The 14,554-nt window shown below is 39.0% G+C and overlaps 1 protein-coding gene and 1 pseudogene across 1 annotated transcript in view; both read left to right on the top strand.

Moving 5' to 3' along the window:
• ICA1L (islet cell autoantigen 1 like) overlaps positions 1 to 14,554 on the top strand; it is a 78,695-nt gene that overhangs the window by 47,408 nt on the left and 16,733 nt on the right. The window contains exons 10-11 of the mRNA XM_030327123.1: positions 568 to 822; positions 11,306 to 11,395. Of these exons, the coding sequence (XP_030182983.1) occupies positions 568 to 822; positions 11,306 to 11,395 (345 nt within the window). The remainder of the gene's footprint in view (positions 1 to 567; positions 823 to 11,305; positions 11,396 to 14,554) is intronic.
• On the top strand, positions 3,975 to 4,078 carry LOC115522702 (annotated as a pseudogene).

The following is a 14,554-nucleotide window of genomic DNA, read 5'->3' as shown; positions in this document are numbered from 1 at the left end:
AGTAATCTCCACACTCACTGTGGAGCTCAGACCCACAACCCTGAGATCAAGAGTCACACACTCTACTGATTGAGCCAGCCAGGCAGTCCAAGTGTATTTTCTGTTAGGTTTATTTACAAAACCTATCTTAGTGATTACTCTGTTTAGATTTTTTATATCTTTACTTTTACCTTTTGGGCATATTTTTTACTGAGAGTGGTATATTAAAGTCTACTGTTTTTTACTGAGAGTAATTAATTAAATAATTAAATTCTATGATCATTAATTTGTTTCTACTTCTTGCATCCCCTGTAGTTTCTGCCCTAAATAGTGGCTGCTTCATTATTTCACACTTAGATATTCATAACTATTGTATCTTCATTGTGAAATGTGGTCATTTTGATCTGTAGCCTACCCAATTACAAATAATTTCATGTAAACTTCCAGTCAGTTTAATTGTTCACTAAAATTTTGTTAAAAAATTATGTTAATGTATAAGAACAGTGAACCAAATTTGATTTGCCCTACATTTTACTCTCATTTCCTCAAAAAGAAAAGAGCCATTCTGTTTTTATTTTCATTCAACAGTTGCAAAAGATTTACCTGTTGATTCACTGGAAGATGATTTTGAGAAGGAATTCTCATTTCTGAACAACCTGCTAAGTCCTGGTTCTTCAAGTACTAGTGAATTTACCCAAGAATGCCAGACTGCCTTTGGGAGCCCCGGCACCAGCCTCACATTCCAGGAGCCTTCTGTGGGGTCTGAGCCTCTTGCTCATTCTTCACGATTCCTTCCTTCACAGCTCTTTGATCTTGGCCTTCATGCTGTTGGAGCTTTCAACAGTAAGTGTCTATGAAACATTTGGACACCCATGACTTATTTTATCCTTGTGAAGCAAAACTATGTGCATGTGGATGCTAAAATCAACAAGGATATTGATTTTAACTTTAGTACTACTAGATAAAATCTGCAGTCACACGCATCAACTGAAAAAAATAACAAATATTACTATTGGAGTATATCAGTAAGACTGAAAAAAGGGCTGCTTTCCTCCCACCTCCACCAAACCCCACATTTTCTGCATTGACTTTCCCAGATGTCTTCTCAACATAGAAAATCAGTGTCTTATTTTAAACTCTTGACCTGCTAAGTTATCCCTACTTATGGCAGGTCATATTGTTTCTTCCATCTAGCAAAGCTTGGTGTGTTCTCTTCCTGTGGGTTTAGAGTAGATCCTGGCAACTCCTGGGCAAGGCAGCAGGACTGGAGGGTTGTGGTAGAAAGCCGGGGAAGGGTGTTTTCCTGAGGAAAGGGCCCTCTTCTTTGTGTTTATGTCAGGGACTCCCTCTACTGACCTGCTGTCCCAGCAACGTGTAATCAGCCTAGCACCTTGGGAGTCATTTTGCTCCCCACTTCCATATTTATTGCTAAGTGCTGTCAATTCTATTTCTAAAATATGTCTCCAATTTCATGCTTCTCCTTTCTTCCTCTATTATCAGAGGCATTTAGAGCCTTGTTTGGTTTTCTGGGCTGCTGTAAGAGTCCTCCTACCAGACCTCCCAAACCCCAGGTCATCTTCCATGCTTTCATGGAAGAGTTCTTTCTCCAAGAAGCAGATTCTGATGTCAGCACCCTGCTTACATTAAAATGAAGGACCATGGGCTCTAGGGTAAAACCCGTGCCTACATTTCCACTCTTATCTCTTACCTTACTTCAAAATACTCATATGTTCTTTTCTAAATTTATTCATTCATTCATTCATTCATTCATTCATTCATTTAAGAGAGAACATGAGTTGGGGAGGGGCTGAGAGAGAGGGAAACAGAGAATCCCAAGCAGGCTCCACACTGTCAGCACAGAGCCCAACATGGGGCTCAAACTCACGAAACCATGAGATCATGGCCTGAGCCAAAACCAAGAGTTAGACACTTAACTGAGTCACCCAGGCACCCACAATCCTTTGCATTTTCTGTAAATGTATTGACTATTTTTAGATCCCTCTGAGACATCACTGCTTGTGTTGCTGCTTTGACTTATGATGTTCAGTAATAAAGCATAGGCTTGAGCCTGTGTTTTAGGTTCCCAGTCCAGCATTTTCTCCATGGTGGCCAACCAACCCTTGAATACTTCTTCAGTACTGTCCAGTGGAGTGGTTTCTGCCACCTCTGGCCTCGCATAGTGCTTTATATGTTTTCATGGCTGTAATCATAGTTCATCTTGCCTTCTGTCCCTATCTTTCACCCCCTAGTAGATTTTATCCTTGAGAAAATGGTTCACAGCACCTAACAGTGTCTTAATGCATTGTACTTTGTATTAAAATACTTTGTTCATACTGTGTCTGCAACACCATCATACTTTGTCCAGCCTGCAAGTATTTCAAGGACGCAATCTGTATGGTGATTTATCTTTGTCCTTTCTATGACAGCAGCATAAAGTTAGCTCAATAAATAAAATAAATATCAGTTAGGGGAGCCTGGCTGCCTCAATTGCTAGAGCATTTGACTCTTGGTCTCAGGGTCATAAGTTGAAACCCCACATTGGGCATAGAGCCTACTTAAAATAAAATAGAGGTGCGTGGGTGGCTCAGTAGGCTAAGTGTTGGACTTTGGCTCAGGTTACAATCTCTTGGTTGTCAGCACAGACCCCACTTTAGATCCTCTGTCCCTCTCTTTCTTTGCCCTTCCCCTGCTTGTGCATGCATACACACTCACATTGTCTCTCTCTCTCTCTCAAAAATAAACATGAAAAAACTAAACTAAGGAGAATAGGGAAGAAGATGGGGGCATAGGAGGATGCTGGGCTCACTGTGTCCTGCTGATCACTTAGATTCCACCCACATCTGCCTAAATAACCCAGAAAACCGCCAGAAGACTGGCAGGACAGACTCTCCGGAGCCAAGTGTAGACAAGAGGCTGACAGAAGAGGGTAGGAAGGGCTGAGAGGCGGTGCGCACTACACAGACTGGTGGGAGGGAGCCGGGGGAGGGGTGGAGGGGCAGCCCACCCAGCAAGGCAAAGCCCCCATTCTGGCTTCCAAAAGTGGAGGGGCTGGACTGCATGAGTTCTGACAGCCAGCAGGACTTAACATCTGGAATGTTATAAGTCAACATTGGGACTGCTTGGAGATTGGGAGGGCAAGAGGACACCAGGAGGGAGAGGTGTTGAGCCCTGGAAGACAGAGAACAAAGGCGCTGGCCAGCGTCATATCCCTCTCCCTTCCCCCAGCCGAAATCCCAAAGGGAACCAGTTCCCGTCACCAAACTTCCTTGCACCTCACGAACACCCAGTGCCGTGCTTCTGTGGATCCATCCCTCTGAGGGTCTGCCTCCCTCCTGGTGCTGCAGGGCCCCTCCTGCAGGGGACCACCCTCAGCAAAGTGAGCTAAGCCTGCCCCTCCCGCCCCTGTGCACCTTGCGGATCCACCCTGGCTAATACGCCAGATCCCATCAAAGCAGCACCACAAGCCTGGCAATGTGCAAGTAGCCCAGACAGGGGCCACACCACTCCACAGTGAGTCTTGCCCCTGGGAGAGGGGAAGATAAGGTACACACCGGTCTGATTGTGGCCCCAGCAGTGGGCTGGGGACAGACATTGAGTCTGACTGCAGCCCCGCCCACCAACACAAGTTACTCCAGACAGCACAGGGGAAGTGCCCTGCAGTTTGGCACCACCCCAGGGACAACCCAAAATGACAAAACAGAAGAATTCTCCTCAGAAGAAACTCCAGGAAGTAGCGGCAGCTAATGAATTGATCAAAAACGGTTTAAACAATATAACAGACCATGAATTTAGAATAATAGTCATAAAATTAATCGCTGGGATTTAAAAAAGCATAGAGGACATAGAGGATCTCTTGCTACAGAGATCAAGGGACCAAAAAATAGTAATGATGAATTAAAAATGCTAAATGAGGTGCAAAATAAAATGGAGGCGGCCACAGCTCGGATTGAAGAGGCAGAGGAGAGAATAGGTGAATTAGAAGATAAAATTATGGAATCGCTTCTCGGCCTTTTGGCTAAGATCAAGTGTAGTATCTGTTCTTATCAGAAGATAAAATTAGGGAAAAAGAGAAATCTGAGAAAAAGATAAAAAAAATCCAGGAGTATGAGGGGAGAATTAGAGAACTAAGTGATGCAATCAAGCATAACAATATCTGTATAATAGGAATTCCAGAAGAGGGAGAGAGAGAGAAAGGGGCTGAAGGTATACTTCAACAAATCATAGCTGAGAACTTCCCTGATCTGGGGAAGGAAATAGGCATTGAAATCCAAGAGGCACAGAGAACTCCCTTCAGACGTAACTTGAATCGATCTGAACGACATATCATAGTGAAACTGGCAAAATACAAGGATAAAGAGAAAATTCTGAAAGCAGCTAGGGATAAACACCCTCTAACATATAAAGGGAGACCGATAAGACTAGTGACAGATCTATCTACTGAAACTTGGCAGGCCAGAAAGGAATGGCAGGAAATCTTCAATGTGACGAACAGAAAAAATATGCAGCTGAGAATCCTTTATCCAGCAAGTCTGTCATTCAGAATAGAAGGAGAGATAAAGGTTTTCCCAAACAAACAAAAACAAGGAATTCATCACCATGAAACTAGCCCTACAAGAGATCCTATGGGGGATTCTGTGAGTGAAATGTTGCTAGGACCACAAAGTACCAGAGACATCACTACAAGCATGTAACCTACAGACATCAAAATAACTCTAAACCCATATCTTTCAATAATAACACTGAATGTAAATGGACTAAATGCTCCAACCAAAAGACATAGGGTATCAGAATGGATAAAAAAAACCCAAGACCCATCTATTTGCTGTCTACAAGAGCCTCATTTTAGACCTGAAGACACCTTCAGATTGAAAGTGAGGGGATGGAGAACTATCTATCATGCTACTGGAAGTCAAAAGAAAGCTGGAGTAGCCATACTTATATCAGACAAAGTAGACTTTAAATTAAAGGCTGTCACAAGAGATGAAAAAGGGCATTATATAATAATTACAGGGTCTATCCATCAGGAAGAGCTAACAATTATAAATGTCTATGTGCCAAATACGGGAGCCCCCAAATATATAAAACAATTACTCACAAACATAAGCAACCTTATTGACAAGAATGTGGTAATTGCAGGGGATGTTAATACTCCACTTACAACAATGGATAGATCTTCTAGACACAGGATCAATAAAGAAACAAGGGCCCTGAATGATACATTGGATCAGATGGACTTAACAGATATATTTAGAATTCTGCATCCCAAAGCAACAGATTATACTTTCTTCTCGAGTGCACATGGAACATTCTCCAAGACAGATCACATACTGGGTCACAAAACAGCCCTTCATAAGTATAAAGAATTGAGATCATACCATGCATACTTTCAGACCACAATGCTATGAAGCTTGAAATCAACCACAGGAAAAAATCTGGAAAACCTCCAAAAGCATGGAGGTTAAAGAACACCCTACTAAAGAATGGGTCAACCAGGCAATTAGAGAAGAAATTTAAAAAATACATGGAAACAAACGAAAATAAAAATATAACAATCCAAACACTTTGGGATGCAGCAAAGGCAGTCCTGAGAGGAAAATACATTGCAATCCAGGCCTATCTCAAGAAACAAGAAAAATCCCAAATACAAAATCTAACAGCACACCTAAAGGAAATAGGAGCAGAACAGCAAAGACACCCCAAACATAGCAGAAGAAGAGAAATAATAAAGATCAGAGCAGAAATAAACAATATAGAATCTAAAAATCTGTAGAGCAGATCAATGAAACCAAGAGTTGGTTTTTTGAAAAAATAAAATTGACAAACCGCTAGCCAGGCTTCTCAAAAAGAAAAGGGAGATGACCCAAGAGATAAAATCATGAATGAAAATGGAATTATTACAACCAATCCCTCAGAAATACAAGCAATTACCAGGGAATACTATGAAAAATTATATGCCAACAAACTGGACAACCTGGAAGAAATGGACAAATTCCTAAGCACCCATGCACTTCCAAAACTCAAACAGGAGGAAATAGAAAACTTGAACAGACTCATAACCAGCGAAGAAATTCAATCAGTTCTCAAAAATCTCCCAACAAATAAGAGTCCAGGACCAGATGGCTTCCCAGGGGAATTCTACCAGACGTTTAAAGCAGAGATAATACCTATCCTTCTCAAGCTATTCCAAGAAATAGAAAGGGAAGGAAAACTTCCAGACTCATTCTATGAAGCCAGCATTACTTTGATTCCTAAACCAGACAGAGACCCAGCAAAAAAAGAGAACTACAGGCCAAAATCCCTGATGACTATGGATGCAAAAATTCTCAATAAGATACTAGGAAATCGAATTCAACAGCATATAAAAAGAATTATACACCATAATCAAGTGGGATTCATTCCTGGGATGCAGGGCTGGTTCAACATTCACAAATCAACGTGATACATCACATTAATAAAAGAAAGATAACCATATGATCCTGTCAACCGATGCAGAAAAAGCATTTGACAAAATTCAGCGATCTTTCTTAATAAAAACTCTTGAGAAAGTCGGGATAGAAGGAACATACTTAAAACATTATAAAAGCCATTTATGAAAAGCCCACAGCTAATATCATCTTCAATGGGGAAAAACTGAGAGCTTTCTCCCTGAGATCAGGAACACGATAGGGATGTCCACTCTCACCGCTGTTGTTTAACATAGTGTTGGAAGTTCTAGCATCAGCAATCAGACAACAAAAGGAAATCAAAGGCATCAAAATTGACAAAGATGAAGTTAAGCTTTCACTTTTGCAGATGACATGATATTATGCATGAAAAATCCGATAGCCTCCACCAAAAGTCTGCTAGAACTGATATATGAATTCAGCAAAGTTGCAGGATACAAAATCAATGTACAGAAATCAGTTGCATTCTTATGCACTAAAAATGAAGCAACAGAAAGACAAATAAAGACACTGATCCCATTCACAATTGCACCAAGAAGCATAAAATACCTAGATTTATAAAAAAAAAAACATAAAATACCTAACCAAAGATGTAAAAGATCTGTATGCTGAAAACTATAGAAAGCTTATGAAGAAAATTGAAGAAGACATAAAGAAATGGAAAAACATTACATGCTCATGGATTGGAAGAATAATATTGTTAAAATGTCAATACTACCCAAAGCAATCTACACATTCAATGCAATCCCAATCAACATTGCACCAGCATTCTTCTTGAAGCTAGAACAAACAGTCCTAAAATTTGTATGGAACCACAAAAGACCCCAAATAGCCAAAGTAATTTTGAAGAAGAAGACCAAAGCAGGAGGCATCACAATCCCAGACTTTAGCCTCTACTACAAAGCTGTAATCATCAAGACAGTATGGTATTGGCACAAAAACAGACACATAGACCAGTGGAATAGAATAGAAACTCCAGAATTAGACCCACAAAAGTATGGGCAACTAATCTTTGACAAAGCAGGAAAGAATATCCAATGGAAAAAAGACAGTCTTTTTAACAAATGGTGCTGGGAGAACTGGACAGCAACATGCAGAAGGATGAAACTACACCACTTTCTTACACCATTCACAAAAATATACTCAAAATGGATAAAGGACCTGAATGTGAGACAGGAAACCATCTAAACCCTAGAGGAGAAAGCAGGAAAAGACCTCTCTGACCTCAGCCGCAGCACTTTCTTACTTGACACATCCCCAAAGGTAAGGGAATTAAAAGCAAAAATGAACTATTGGGGCCTCATCAAGATAAAAAACTTCTGCACTGCAGAGGAAACAATCAGCAAAACTAAAAGGCAACCAATAGAATGGGAAAAGATATTTGCAAATGACATATCGGACAAAGGGCTAGTATCCAAAATCTATAAAGAGCTCACCAAACTCCACATCCAAAAAAACAAATAATCCAGGGAAGCAATGGGCAGAAAATGTGAATAGACACTTCTCTAAAGAAGACACCCAGATGGCCAACAGGCACATGAAAAGATGCTCAATGTCGCTCCTCATCAGGGAAATACAAATCATAACCACACTCAGATACCATCTCATGCCAGTCAGAGTGGCTAAAATGAACAAATCAGGAGACTATAGATGCTGAATGAGGATGTGGAGAAACGGGAACCCTCTTGCACTGTTGGTGGGAATGCAAACTGGTGCAGCCGCTCTGGAAAACAGTGTGGAGGTTCCTCAACAAATTAAAAGATAGATCTACCCTATGAGCCAGCAATAGCACTGCTAGGAATTTACCCAAGCGGTACAGGAGTGCTGACGCATAGGGGCACTTGTACCCCAATGTTTATAGCAGCACTCAACAATAGCCAAATTGTGGGAAAAGCCTAAATGTCCATGAACTGATGAATAGATAAAGAAATTGTGGTTTATATACACAATGGAATACTACGTGGCAATGAGAAAGAATGAAATAGGGCCTTGTGTAGCGACATGGATGGAACTGGAAAGTGTTATGCTAAGTGAAATAAGTCAGAGAAAGACAGATACCATATGTTTTCACTCTTATGTGGATCCTGAGAAACTTAACAGAAGACCATGGGGGAGGGGAAGGGGGAAAAAAAAAAGACGTTAGAGTGGGAGGGAGCCAAAACATAAGAGACTGTTAAAAACTGAGAACAAACTGAGGGTTGATGGGGGGTGGGAGAGAGGGGAGGGTGGATGATGGGTATTGAGGAGGGCACCTGTTGGAATGAGCACTGGGTGTTGTATGGAAACCAATTTAACAATAAATTTCATATTTAAAAATAAATAAAAAATAAAAAAACTAAGCTAAGATAAAATAAAAATCAGTTAAATCACTCAGTAAGAATTTAACCTAGAAGTAAGAAAGGACAGTATTATTTGGTAAAGAGGCACTCTATCTAGGATAATTCAGATGTTTTGCTATAAAATTTTAGAAAACAATTATTCTTGCATAACATATCTAACTGACCTAATAAAGATTTACAAACAGATTCATTCTCCACGTGAATACCTATTGCTCTTTCTCCTTAACTTGCCACATCTCTAGCAGCACTGAATTCTTTTCTTATTTTCTGGCAATACATTATCCACAATATTTCTTTATCACTTAGAACATCTGTTCTGGTCCCTGCCTGCAGGCTGACAGACGTTCCCATGCAATGACTGAGGCAGTTGATACTCAGTGTTTAATGAGTGTCTTGTTCAAGATAACTAGGCAGTTTAAACAATTAAGAGGGAACCAAAATCTGGTCTTCTGCCTCCTAGTACAGGACTCTTTCTACTTGATTCACCTTTTCTTTGTCTACTTCTTTCTCTTCTGTAATGTAAACCAGGAAAGTGAGCTGCCCTGAGTTAGAAGATCTGTGTTCTAGGAACCCTGAGTAAGAACATGGGCTTCAAATGATTTCTTCTGTACAAGGAAGGTAGTATACAGGATAATTTATATTCCTTTCTAGTGCTGTGTTTTAATTATAAACTAAATAATTTTTCATATTACAGAAAATATTTCACCATATTCATAATACTTTTTACTTTTAAGATTTTATTTTTAAGTAATTTCTACATCCACCATGAGGCTCAAACTCACAACCCCAAGACCAAGAGTCTCACGCTCCACTGACTGAGCCAGCCAGGTGCCCCTCATAATGATACTTTAAAAAAAATTTATTTAAATTTCATTTAGTTAACATATGGTGTAGTATTGGTTTCAGGAGCAGAACCCAGTGATTCGTCATTCACATATAACACCCAGTGCTCATCCCAACAAGTGCCCTTCTTAATGCCCATCACCCATTTAGCCCATCCTCCCACCCCTCCCCTCCAGCAACCCTCAATTTGTTCTCTGTATTTAAGAGTTTCATATGGTTTGCCTCCCTCTCTATTTTTGTCTTATTTTCCCTTCCCTTTCCCTATGTTCATCTGTTTCTTAATTCCACATATGAGTGAAATTGTATATTTGTCTTTCTCTGACTTATTTTACTTAGCATAATACACTCTCATTCCATCCACATTGTTGCAAATGGCAAGATTTCATTCTTTTTGATTGCGAGTAGTATTCCATTGTATGTATGTGTATATATCACATCTTCTTTAGCCATTCATTAGTCCATGGACATTTGGGCCCTTTCCATAACTTAGCTATTATTGATGGTGCTGCTGTAAACATTGGGGTACATGTGCCCCTTGAAATCATCATTTTTGTATTCTTTGGGTAGATACATAGTAGTGCAATTGCTGGGCCTTAGGGTGTTTCTATTTTTAATTTTTTTAATGTTTATTTTGGAGAGAGGGAGAGAGAGAGACAGAGTGTGAGCAGGCAGGGGCAGAGAGAGACAGAGTTGCAGAATCCAAAGCAGGCTCCAGGTTCTGAGCTGTCAGCATAGAGCCTGATATGGGGCTCGAACCCACGAGCTGTGACATCATGATCTGAGCTGAAGTTGGAGGTGTAACCAACTGAGCCATCCAGGCACCGCTCTATTTTTAATTTTTTGAGAAACTTCCATACTGTTTTGCAGAGCAGCTGTACCAGTTTGCATTCCCACCACTATTTCAAAAGCATTCCCTTTTCTCTGCATCCTCACCAATATCTGCTGTTTCCTGAATAGGTGTAAAGTGATAGCTCATTGTGGTTTTGATTTGTATTTTTCTTATGATGAATGATGTTGAGCATCATTTCATGTGTCTTTTAGCCATCTGAATGTCTTTATTAGAAAAGTGTCTGTTCATATCTTTTGCCCGTTTCTTCACTGGATTATTTGTTTTTTGGGTGTTGAGTTTGTTCATAATGATACTTTTTAATAACTGCATAGCATTTTGTCACATTTATCTTCTATAATCTGCTAAATTCCTTCCTTGGTTTTTTGACTTTTTCATTATATAGATAATGCTGCAAAAAACTTCATCATACATGCACTTTTTTTCCTTCAGTTAAATAACTTCCTTTAAGTAAATTTCTGGAATAGGATTACTGAGTCCAAGGGTATAAACATAGTTAAAGGTTTCAAGATTCTAATTGTCAGGTGTATTTCCTCTGTCCCAACTCCTTAGAAATTCTCTTTCTATGCCTTATATATCTGCAATTATTTAAAAAGAACACTTGTATATTTATATCAACACCACTTTGAAAACTGTTAGGAAGTCTGATCTAATTCTAGCTGGAACTAAACTTGATGATTTGACTAACATAATTGCAGATACATTTTAAGTATTTTCTGCCTCTTATATTGTAGAATCACACCCTAGTAGAAGGATTAAAGTACTCATTAGATATTTTTACGTTTTCTTGTCTTTTCTGATGCTACTTCCTATTTGACTAACAGTGGATAATTCCTTACTTCCCTCCCCGCTAGGCTGGGCCTCTGAAGGGGGATTAGAAGTTCCTCTTTCACACACTGATAACCAGCCAGTGCCTTCACAGAGTCCAAAGAAATTAACAAAGTGTAAGTTATTTATTTCTATTCTTTATTATCATATTAACAATCAGTTGCAGTCACATAAATTTAGAAAAGAATTACTTTATAGTCTTTGCCTCATATTGTCCAGGAAAATATTTTGTTCATAATGAATTAAAATGAAAGTTATACCTGGCTATCCCTCAGAATGGAAAAAATTGAATAGAAATTGTGAACTTGTCATAGTAAATTCTATACTTTAATTTTTTAAATATTTTGTGCTAAGGTTTGTTGGTAATGGATAATACCATTAAGATAGAAGGTGTTCTTTGATTACAAGATGCCCATTGACAAAGAGTGCATTCAGGCCTTTAGCATAGGGCCTGGTACATAGTAATTGCTAACATTTGTTGAGTACTTACCATATTATTGTCTGCAGAACTGGTCCATGTTGTAGTTACTATGTAGGGTATGCATAGAAAACAGATACTCTGTCAGGATTTTAGATACATGATAATCTTAGTCACTAATGTTGATTTTTAAAAACTTTGATTGGAAAGCATTTCAAATGTACAAGTGTTACATAAGTGAAAATAGCTCAAAGAACACCTGTATACCCTTTATCCAGATTCATCTACTGTTAGTATTTTGCTTTATGTAGGGTGTGTGTGTGTGTGTGTGTGTGTGTGTGTGTGTGTGTGTGATTCATGTGTTATTTTATTCTCAGCCACTTGAGGGTGAGTTACATACATCATGACCATTTACCCCAAAATACTTAAGTTTGTATTTCCTAAGAACAGGTATATTTTCTTTCATAACCACTGTATGGTTTGTAAACTTCAGGAAATTTAATGTTAACGTATTTTGTACAAAGCAAACCATGTATTTGTATTCCAGTTTTGTGAGTTGACCCAATAATGTCCCCTGTAGCACATTCCCCTCTGGACCGAGAGTCTAGGGTCATGATGTATTCAGTTGCTATGTCTCTTTTAGTCCCTTTTATTCTGAAACATTTCCACAGTTTTTCTTTGACTTTTGAACATGGGAATTTTAATACAATATAGTCCCTCTGCTCCACTGCTTTTTATCTTTAGTAGAATATTTCTTATCTCAGTTTTATCTGAATTTTATTGTGATTAAATTCAGGTTCTTCATTCTTGACTGGAATACTACACAGGTGACCCTCCTGTCTCAGGGTTCCAGATGTAAGGTTTATGCAGTCTGTTTCTCCTTCATTGATAATGTTAATTTTGGCCACCCATTCAAAGTGATGTGTACTTTTTGTCTTAAATAATTACTGTTTTATGTTATTTTATCCTCTCATGCAGTTATTAAGCAGTCTCTGAGGAGACACTGCGACAGCACACAAGTCCAGGTCTTAATCAGAATTTCTACTTAGATGTAGCATCCATTGTTGTTGCTTTTTGTGTGATTCAGTCTTTACAATGATGAGTGGTATAAAAAAAAAAAAGAAAAGATTTTCTCACTACAGCACTCCCTCCACATTTTTGTTGTAGTAGAAAATACAAAACAGAATTTACCCTCCATTTATTTATTTATTTGTTTGTTTATTTATAAATTTACATCCAAGCTAGCATATAGTGCAACAATGATTTCAGGAGTAGATTACTTAATGCAGCTTACCCATTTAGCCCATACCCCCTCCGACAACCCCACCAGTAACCCTCTGTTCTCCATATTTAAGAGTCCCTTATGTTTTGTCCCTCTCCCTGTTTTTATATTATTTTTGCTTCCCTTCCCTTGCTTCCCTTCATTTGTTATGTGTCTTAAAATCTTCATATGAGTGAAGGCATGTGATATTTGTCTTTCTCTGACTAATTTAGCTTAGCATAATACCCTCTAGTTCCATCCACGTAGTTACAAATGGCAAGATTTCATTCTTTTTGATTGCTTAGTAATACTCCATTGCATGGTATGTATGTATGTATGTATGTATCCATTCATCCATCGATGGACATTTGGCTCTTTCCATACTTTGGCTATTGTTGATAGTGCTGCCATAAACATTAGGGTGCATGTGCCCCTTCAAAACAGAATACCTGTATCGCTTGGATAAATACCTAGAGTGCAATTGCTGGGTCATAGGGTAGTTCTATTTTTAGATTTTTGTGGAACCTCCATACTGTTTTCCAGAGTGCCGGCACCAGCTTGCATTCTCACCAGGAGTGCAAAAGAGAACCTTTCTCTCTGCATCCTCACCAACATCTGTTGTTGCCTGAGTTGTTAATGTTAGCCACTCTGACAGGTGTGAGGTGGTATCTTATTGAGGTTTTAATTTGTGTTTCCCTGATGATGGTGATGTTGACCATGTTTTCATATGTCAGTTGGCCATCAGGATGTTTTCTTTGGAGAAGTGGCTATTCATGTCTTTTGCCCATTTCTTCACTGGATTATTTGTTTTTTGGGTGTTGAGTTTGATAAGTTCTTTATAGATTTTGGATACTCACCCTTTATCTGATACGTCGTTTGCAAATATCTTCTCCCATTCTGTTGGTTGCCTTTTAGTTTTGCTGATTGTTTCCTTTGCTGTGCAGAAGCTTTTTATTTTGATGAGGTCCCAGTAGTTCATTTTTGCTTTAGTTTCCCTTGCCTCTGGAGACGTGTTAAGAAGTTGCCGCGGCCAAGATCGAAGAGGTTTTTGCCTGCTTTCTCCTCTAGGATTTTGATGGCTTCCTGTTACATTTAGGTCTTTAATCCATTTTGAGTTTATTTTTGTGTATGATGTAAGAAAGTGGTCCAGGTTCATTCTTCTGCATGTTGCTGTCCAGTTTTCCTAGCACCACTTGCTGAAGAGACTGTCTTTATTCCATTGGATATTCTTTCCTGCTTTGTCAGAGATTAGTTGCCCATATGTTTGTGGGTCCATTTCTGCGTTCTCTATTCTGTTCCATTGATCTGAGTGTCTGTTCTTGTGCCAGTACCATACTGTCTTGATGATTACAGCTTTGTAGTATAGCTTGAAGTGTGGGATTGTGATGCCTCCTGCTTTGGTTTTCTTTTTCAAGATTGCTTTGGCTATTCAGGGTCTTTTCTGGTTCCATACAAATTTTAGGATTATTTGTTCTGGCTCTGTGAAGAATGCTGGTGTTATTTTCATAGGGATTGCATTGAATATGTAGATTGCTTTGGGTAGTATTGACATTTTTACAATATTTGTTCTTCCTATCCAGGAGCATGGAATCTTTT

This window comes from Lynx canadensis, chromosome C1 (assembly GCF_007474595.2).
Source record: "Lynx canadensis isolate LIC74 chromosome C1, mLynCan4.pri.v2, whole genome shotgun sequence".
Lineage (NCBI taxonomy): Eukaryota > Metazoa > Chordata > Mammalia > Carnivora > Felidae > Lynx > Lynx canadensis.
This window is presented reverse-complemented; position numbering and strand designations above follow the sequence as displayed.